The 8,659-nt window shown below is 34.3% G+C and overlaps 1 protein-coding gene across 1 annotated transcript; it reads right to left on the bottom strand.

The window, feature by feature from the left end:
- Positions 1–3,571: 3,571 nt before the first annotated feature.
- RHF2A (RING-H2 group F2A) lies at positions 3,572–8,428 on the bottom strand. Its single transcript, XM_089630709.1, has 9 exons — positions 8,068–8,428; positions 7,343–7,489; positions 7,205–7,251; positions 6,599–6,661; positions 6,380–6,488; positions 5,899–6,284; positions 5,698–5,805; positions 5,260–5,616; positions 3,572–3,983 (listed from the first exon to the last, which is right to left on the bottom strand). Exons 1-8 carry the CDS (start codon positions 8,071–8,073, stop codon positions 5,304–5,306), a joined length of 1,179 nt encoding a protein of 392 aa, XP_089486835.1. The 5' UTR covers positions 8,074–8,428; the 3' UTR covers positions 3,572–3,983; positions 5,260–5,303.
- Positions 8,429–8,659: the final 231 nt, after the last annotated feature.

Genomic DNA, 8,659 nt, shown 5'->3' with positions numbered 1-8,659 from the left:
CTGAGTTATAGAAAAATAATTAGTTCATGTTTTTTTTTATTCATATTAATGTCAATAAACATTGGAACTTATTGATATTAATGTCAATCAAAAGGCACAGTGAGTTATTGAAAAATAATTAATTCCTGTTATTTTTTTATTCATATTAATGTCAATAAACATTGGAACTTATTGGTATTAATGTCAATAAAAAGTCACTGTGAGTTATAGAAAAATAATTCATTCATGTTCTTTTTTTATTCATATTAATGTCAATAACATTGGAACTTATTGGTATTAATGTCAATAAAAAGTCACTGTGAGTTATTGAAAAATAATTGTGAGAAAGAACATATCACATTAGTATAGATCTTACCAACATTAAAGTAGAAAGAGCATGAAGGTTTAACCCATGTACCACTATGCTTGACATACACTAAAATATCACCCATTACTGCATAAAAGAGTAAAATCGGGATGTTAATTTCATATTTTAAACGTTTAAATTCATTTATAAATATTTAAAATCATAACAAAAAAATTAAAAAAACTGTGAAGATTTATTGACATTGTTGTCAATAAAATTGCATTTTTATTGACATTGATGTCAATAAATCTTCAAAGGATTTTCCCAGAACCGTTGAAGATTTATTGACATTAATGTCAATAAAAATGCAACAATGTCAATAAATCTTCAACGATTCCCAGAAATTTTCAGAATTTTTTTCAGATTTTCCATGCTTCCAAGAATCGTTATTTTATTATTTTTTTTAACTTCAAAGACCACAGGAATTCAACGAGAAACTTTTTTCATGAAAATCTCTAAACCCTAAAGTGAAAATGACAAACTATAACATAGTAAAAGTGAACGAAAATGAAGAAAAAAAAGAGCAAAACTTCTTTCCTTGAGTTAAAACCACTGAAAAACAAGTTGAAGACTAGAGAGAGAGAGAGAGAGAGACGAGTTGAAGCTTGAAGACGAGATAGAGAGAGAGACGAATTGAAGCTTGAAGACGAGATAGAGAGAGAGACGAGTTGAAGCTTGAAGACGAGAGAGGGAGAGAGAGACATAGTAGAAGAGAGAGAGACTGTGAAGATTAAAAGACTGTGAAGATTTATTGACATTGATGTCAATAAATATGCATTTTTATTGACATTGATGTCAATAAATCTTCAAAGGATTTTCCCAGAACCGTTGAAGATTTATTGACATTGATGTCAATAAAAATGCAACAATGTCAATAAATCTTCAACGAATTCCCAGAAATTTTCAGAAATTTTTACAGATTTTTCATGCTTCAAATAATCGTTATTTCGTTGTTTTTTCAACTTCAAAGACCAATAAAAAGAGAGCGAACCTTCTTCCCTTGAGTTGAAGCCACTGAAAAACGAGTTGAAGACGAGAGAGAGAGAGAGAGAGAGAGAGAGAGATGAGTTGAACAGAAAAAAAAAAATCGGGTCTAACCCGAGAGAGAGAGAGAGAGAGAGAGAGAGAGAGAGAGAGAGAGAGAGAAGAAGAGAGAGACTAGGAAATTAAAATACTAAAATAAAATAAAAAAACGAAATGTTAATAAAATTGAGGGTATTTTTGTACTTAAAGAAAATAGGTAGTCATAGAATATGATTAAATTAGACTTATTTGATTTTGGTCCAAAATCATTGTGGGGGTCATAGAATATGAATAATCCCTATATAATATTTATCTAAAATTTTGGGACCCAATAAAACATGAAGCCGTAGGCCCGAGCCTTATTTCCCTATACTATAGGCCGGCATTATCTAGAGGGCTTATTTCCCTATATTATTAACAGACATATTGTTCGTGATCACCTAAAACAGATGTACCAAATATCAACACAATTATAACTTATATTCTCATATTAAAGAAATAAAAATAAGTATGCCGCAACAAAGCGCAAACACTAAGCTTGTTAGTAAACTAGTTATAAACATTATAAACATTATCTTCTTCTTTGAGTTTACTTAATTATTTAGGGTACTTTATTAAAAAAAAATTACTACTATATAATAATTTTTAAAAATGCTAACGGGAATCAAGATTGTAGATGAGCATAACAAGTCCGCAGACATTATGTTACGTCAAACTGGCGTTGAGATTTCTCATTGCAGGTAAATGACATCAATGAATGACTATGTCGAATCAGAAGAGGGTGGTGGACAAATTTATCTCGTGTTTTTTTTTCATGTCTAATTTTATTAATCATTGCTCAAACTTTTTTTTTTTTTATATATAAAAGGGAAATATGAAAAAAATAATAATAATCTTAAGCTACAAGAAATTAAGCTCAACGAAAAATAAGATGAAAAATTAATCACAAACACAATCACAATCACATTACAACAAACAAAAAAAAAAGTGAGTTACTTTCAAGTAACACTTGCCACTACATGTTGAAGATTGCGATTTAGGAGGTATTGCACTCGAAGCACAGAGAAAATAAGCATATTGTACATCTAAGTTTCATATCTACATTATGGAATTAAAAACCACACTGATCAAATATATGGTGGTATAAAAATCAGATCGATGTCTACATTATTAAAACATAAAAAAGAGAAGAAAAAAAAATAATACAATAAAATAAAACCTTTATTAGACGCAACCAATCAACATTGGTGTGCCCAATAGAGACGGACTTGCAGTGGTGAGGATGGCGACTCTTAAATTTGGACAACATCATAGAGTCAAGAAGTGACGAAGAACTTGACAAAAATCGGTGAGAAGACATGGAGAATAAAAAGAAACACCTACCTTGAGATTGAGTCATCCGCTAGTTAAGATCACAAGAGTCTCATGTCCCAAGAAAAGCATCAACACCAAATATTATTACAAAAAATCAGGTAACTAGCAATTTAAATGTTTGAGATTGCTATATAATTACAATTTCGTAAATACTAGGTAAATGACTACAAACATAACGTGACAGTCTTGGTTTACCCTTTTACTGAAATAAAAAGGTGGGTTATTGACGTCAATTTAAATGTGTGAACACGTGACATGGCCATTTACTTATTATTTACGGAATATTGGCTATATAACAAAGTGAAAGTGTAAATATGGTTATAAACCTAATTGATCCATATTATTAATTTAATAACTAAAAGTAGTTATATAAACAAAATATATAATAAATATATAAACTTAAGTGAATGTTTTTATTTGAGAGGTATTGATATCTTGTTACAATTAAAATATTTCATTTTGAATGATAAAATATTATTTTAAAAAAAAGAAAGGTTAAAGCTTCACCACTAATAAATAGACTGAATATATAATGGTTAGTGAGCAAAGGTATCCTAACTTTAAATGGCAATGGCTATCCGTATGCTCTGTATCTCAGTCTCTAAGATACGACAATGTAATGCAATGTCTATCTGTATCCTGTCCAAGTCTCTAAGATACGACAATGTGACCAGAAACACTGATAAGCTCGGAGTCTCATTGCAAGCCGTCAAAAGTTGCCTCTATTATGTGATAATGACAATCCCACCGATACCTCAAGTTTCTTCTCACCAAAGAGTTGAGCCTGAACTTCCTAAAAAATATATGAATAAAATAAACAAGCAGATAAGAATCTAGCAAAGGTAAAAATACATCATTCAACATATAAGAATTTTGCAAGAGACATTTATATACAGACAGGGACTTGCAAAAGGATGCATTTATTTAAATACTTTCCCTGTAAAATCTCAAAGAAATGAATATTTGTAGTGTTCGTTCAAACTCCAAAGCTGATGACACCACGTTATAATATTATATATTCATATAATAGTATGAGGTACAACTAAGAAATATATATAATACGTTGTTTTGATACAAACTGATTTACAAGTGGTTTGAACTTCAAGTGAAAAGAGCTTTTTGTTCTCTGATTCTTTTATTGATAACCTGGTCATTCAATTATATTTCCAAAATATAGAAGGATCATGATCACCCAGTGCTGCGAAGAAGATAATTCCAACGCGGTGAATAAGATGTCCACCTAAACAAAAGAATCACGACTTCCATAAATATCTGATAGATATTACAAAACTCAATATATCAGCAAAAGAAACAACTAAAAATGCAATTAGCAATTATTATCTGTCCGATCAAACAATTATATTGGTAAACAATTAGAGATGTAGGCTTATTTATATCTTCTCTTATATACTCTACAAACAAAGTACCTAATTAGGGTTATTAAGTTATATAGCCACACAGTTATAGTGAATTGGGATATAAATGACACAAGTGAAGCTGACATGACTGTTGTAAACCAGGTTTTAATTCGTGTTTAAAACTTGAAAGGCGAACCAATAGCATCAGGGCAGTAGACCATACGAAAAAGTTCAGAGCTCGTTTTCATGTGTCCATAATAAGGAATACGTTATGGAGATACAAGGAATTTTGGGTTATATAATAATTTAGGGTCAAACGCATGCCCAATAAAGGGTTGATCAGAATTTCAAAAAGTTTGAACTTGGCAGAATGTTGTCGTTTCATTCCTCATTTAAAGTTATTTTTAAGAGAGAAAAGGCATATAGATTGAGGCAATTTAACAGGGAAACACATCATTACGAGCATATGCTCCTGGTTAGGACTGAAAATTGTAACAAAAAAAATATAGGGTCGTATTTATTAGCTGTACTGTTGTTTTTTCCTAATCTAAAACCAAACAAAAAACTTAACTCCATAACTTTATTTGGTCTGTAAATTAAAATATATATATATATATATATATATATATATATTCTATAAATAAGTTTCAATGTGAATAGAAAACAAGTAACGGATAATATGCTAAACCTAGTTGCATACTTCCTAAAATGAATATATATATATATATATATATATATATATATATATATATATATATATATATATATATATATTCTATAAATAAGTTTCAATGTGAATAGAAAACAAGTAACGGATAATATGCTAAACCTAGTTGCATACTTCCTAAAATGAATAAATAAAAAAAACAAAAAAAAAAGTAGTCACTTATATCAAAGAAAAAGTAATCGGTAGATAAATCTCGGAGCGGGAAAAACCAAATTGAGGAAAAATGGAGAAATTTGACAATAATTCAAGGAGATTATAGATCATGTTAAAAGACCGAAGAATGAAACCTGAGAGCTGCTATAAAGACCAAGAGGTACTGGGTTCTAGTCTCCTAAATGCTAACTTCTAGGCGAATGGACCTACGGACTAAAAAAAGGATGAAAGAATGAAAGAGTACCACCACTAAACACAGGTCCCTGTTTCAAACTTACCGTTGAATGAGAAACGCTTGAAGAAGATTGGCAATGAATAAATGTTAACTTGAACTAGAACCCGGAGTGCACAATGCCTTAGCACGAGTCTCACTGACAGAATCGGCACCATCGCCAGAAGTGGGTCCTTGCTGGTTATCTGATGCGGGAAGTGAATCATCTATGCTGTTTGACACGGACGCGTCACTGTTTTTACTATTATCTCTAGTTTCCAGGCGCTCCATCATGCGTGATACACTCGCTATCCCTGCATTGACCTCCCTCTTGACTTCAGAGCCCAAATCTGCCATGGAAGTGTTTCTCGAGAAAAACCTTTCCTTCCACCCTCTGGTGCTCTTCGAAATCGACTCTTTGTATCTGAAAGAAGGTAAAACATATAAAGTTTACATATTACAAAACAGCCTTTGGTTCACCAAAAAAAAAATGTTCAATTGCTACCTCGTAGACACGGCATTGAATCGAGACTTTAGAGATTCTGATATTGACTGAAGATCTGACGGCCCGGGCCGATCCTGACTGCTCGGTGATGATGATTGGCCTGGGGACCTAATATAAAATGGTATTCAATAGACATATAAGTCGAGCAATCGTGTGACCGAACACGGCGACAAGCACTATAAGAATTAACTTCAACTATACCTATCACTAGAACTTGGTCCTTGTGGGGTAACGCCACTTGATCCAGACGGTGATGCAGACGTGGGTTCAACTTGAGTAGAAGCAAGCAAAGTTGATGGCTGTGAAGATTCTTCACCCACATCGTCATGAGATGGAAAAGCTGCTGAGTTTGCAAGAACTGGCTCGCTTTCCCCACTCTGAGCAGTCTGAGCTGGAGAGGATGAAGCAGATGACCGTGCATTAGGATGAGTTGAAAATAAAAGATACTGTGGACGGCCCTGAGATGATCCCCGATTTCTGTGGCCCTCCCTTCTAGCGACGTGGCGGGCTCGACCCATTGCAGCGGCCGCGGCCAAGTGCTGAATTATACGCTCCTCCAGCTCAGCATCACTAGAACCCACTGGTAACTGAAATGTAAAAGACATACGAATTCATTTTTAGTGAAATCCTATTCGGGTAAATGAGCTTCTATGCTGTTTATACACAGAGCCAGAAAACGAACATGCTGCAATTCGAAATCTCCTAAGGTCGGATGATGAAATATCGTAGCGTTTCTTGCTGGATTGAACCTGAAGCTCCTCTCCCTCACTACACCCTCAAGTAGCTCTTGGCTATGTATGAGAAAATCGCACATCAAGCTGGTCAATACTTGAAAGAAAACACAGAAAACATACAAGATTCAAAACAAGACAAGATGAATAAGAGTTAGGGGGAAAGAAACCTGGTTGGGTCCTTCAGGCTTATGGGTTGCCAGCACATAGGACACTGGGAGCTTCTTTGGCACCTACAAATTGGAAGAAAGAGGAAGTCCTTATGAAACATGATTTGTCTCGTACAAACTTCTAGCAACACTTAGCTTGCTTAAAAAGAAAACACCAATTTAATCATAAAAAAAATTAAAAAAAAAATTATAATAGAAAGCCCCTGGGAGATTTTACCAGGCTTCCCAGGGGCTTTCTCCCCCGATACATAGTGCATCCTATCACTTTGCTCTTCAGGGGAGAAAGCCCCTTGTAAGCCTGGTGAGCTTGTTCTTGATGAATTTCCTAGTTAAATCAGTAACAACAACGCACTATGTATAGTTGGTAAGTTACTCCTGATTCCTTACTCTCGCTGTAACTTTTCTTTTAAAGAAAATCGTGGTTACTAATATCATTGCTTTATTTGTGTGCCGATATGTTTGCTAACGGTCTGCATACCTTATGGTTACAAGCATAACATCACGAGAAAAGTGGATATAGCACCAACAAAAACACAAATGGACATATAAATGCATAAACATATGTACATATATATCCCATGAGAAATTGATATGATAAGAAAGTACCACTCAAGAATGCATTGAAGATGAAACTCATGCTTGCAGCTCGTCACCTGCAGGGACACGACACAGATTGAGGAGTTAAAAGGGAAGTCCGATCGCATCACATCACATGACATCCACACCAAAAGAGCTTTAGTTTACCGATGAAGGCTCACTGTCGCAGAAATCTTCGAGGCATATACTGCAAGCGTCATCGCAAGCATCCTGGACTCCACCCTCCACGAAAGCCGCTGCCGATGTCAAGTGGGCATCGGACTCGGGCTTCTTTATCTCTTCCGTCCCTGGAACCTGTACACGTCAATGCCAACATTTACTTCGTAATTAGCTTTTTCGAGTTCGGAAACTGATATACATGGAAAATTGTGCTTTGGCTGTAGTCTAGATTACAAAACCAGCTGATTTTTCATATCCAATTTAAGAATTACGAATTAATAAAAGAGTTTATTCATATAAACAACACCAGAGAAACCTTTATAGTTTCCGCAAAAGACACAATTTAGTCATTCAATTAGAGAAGCAATAACGGAATTTGGTTCGTCGCCTAGTATAGATTAGAAACTTGCTAATATTTTTCATAACCCCAATTTCAACAAAATAAGGACACTCCGTTTCAAACAAAATGAATCAAATAAACCATCAATTGTTTTTAAGAATAGTCAAGAATTTGGTTCAATTCAAGAACGTAGTTGTAAAAGTCAAATAAATTCCACTCAACATAAAACTCACGCAGACTCTCCGGCGACATCACATAGACAAAAATCAGTCACAGAGAGAGAACTGGAAAAATTCAATTCGAGTCCTTTTTTTCGAAAATCAACTCAGGCATTAACAATTCTCATAAAAAGAACGGTAAAATCAAGAGCTACCTCCATTGAATTGGGGTTAGAAACGGCGATCTCGGATCGTACACGGAGTGTAAAGAGGGCTAGATGAGTGTGAATCGAAAACCCTAGACGACAGAGAGAAGGGGCTTTAAGTTATGGTATGGGTTTGGTTTTGGGGAAGAAGCGAAATGGAAAGTAAAAAAAGGAATTTTAAATATTAAAAATAAAATTGTTTCCCTAGTTTTGAGCGAAGACTTGAGTTGAGGAGACTCTGAGGCAGCCACCAAAGTCACGAACGCGGAAACCTTAGCTCGGTCTTTCACTCACCGTCCTATCGACACGTGTATCTCTATAAATATCTTTCCACAACTACTACTATAAATTTCACACCACCATTTCCGATCGAAAAAGTAAGTTCTACACCAACACTAATAAACCGCTCTCTGTGAGTAGTGACAAAAACAAATTAAAAAAATAAATAAACAAACAAAATGTGAGACATATCTATCATTGTTTTTTCGGTAATGATTTATGGCACCGGCCACGATTTTTGACGATCCACTAAGAAGTTGTCATGTGCCCACCCAAAACTGATAAACATCCACGTGTTAAATGTTGAGTGGATCGTCAAAAT

Source organism: Urtica dioica, chromosome 11, assembly GCF_054948205.1.
Source record: "Urtica dioica subsp. dioica isolate 48M chromosome 11, U.dioica_male_clone48M_v1_H2, whole genome shotgun sequence".
Classification (NCBI taxonomy): domain Eukaryota; kingdom Viridiplantae; phylum Streptophyta; class Magnoliopsida; order Rosales; family Urticaceae; genus Urtica; species Urtica dioica.
Note: the sequence above shows the minus strand (reverse complement) of the source record. Positions and strands in the feature narration are given on the sequence as shown.

Coding starts and splice junctions, on each gene's coding strand:
- RHF2A (XM_089630709.1), bottom strand. Junction 7,252..7,342: donor GCGACAGTGAGCCTTCATCG/GTAAACTAAAGC, acceptor GTGTCCCTGCAG/GTGACGAGCTGCAAGCATGA. Junction 5,806..5,898: donor GGACCAAGTTCTAGTGATAG/GTATAGTTGAAG, acceptor ATTTTATATTAG/GTCCCCAGGCCAATCATCAT.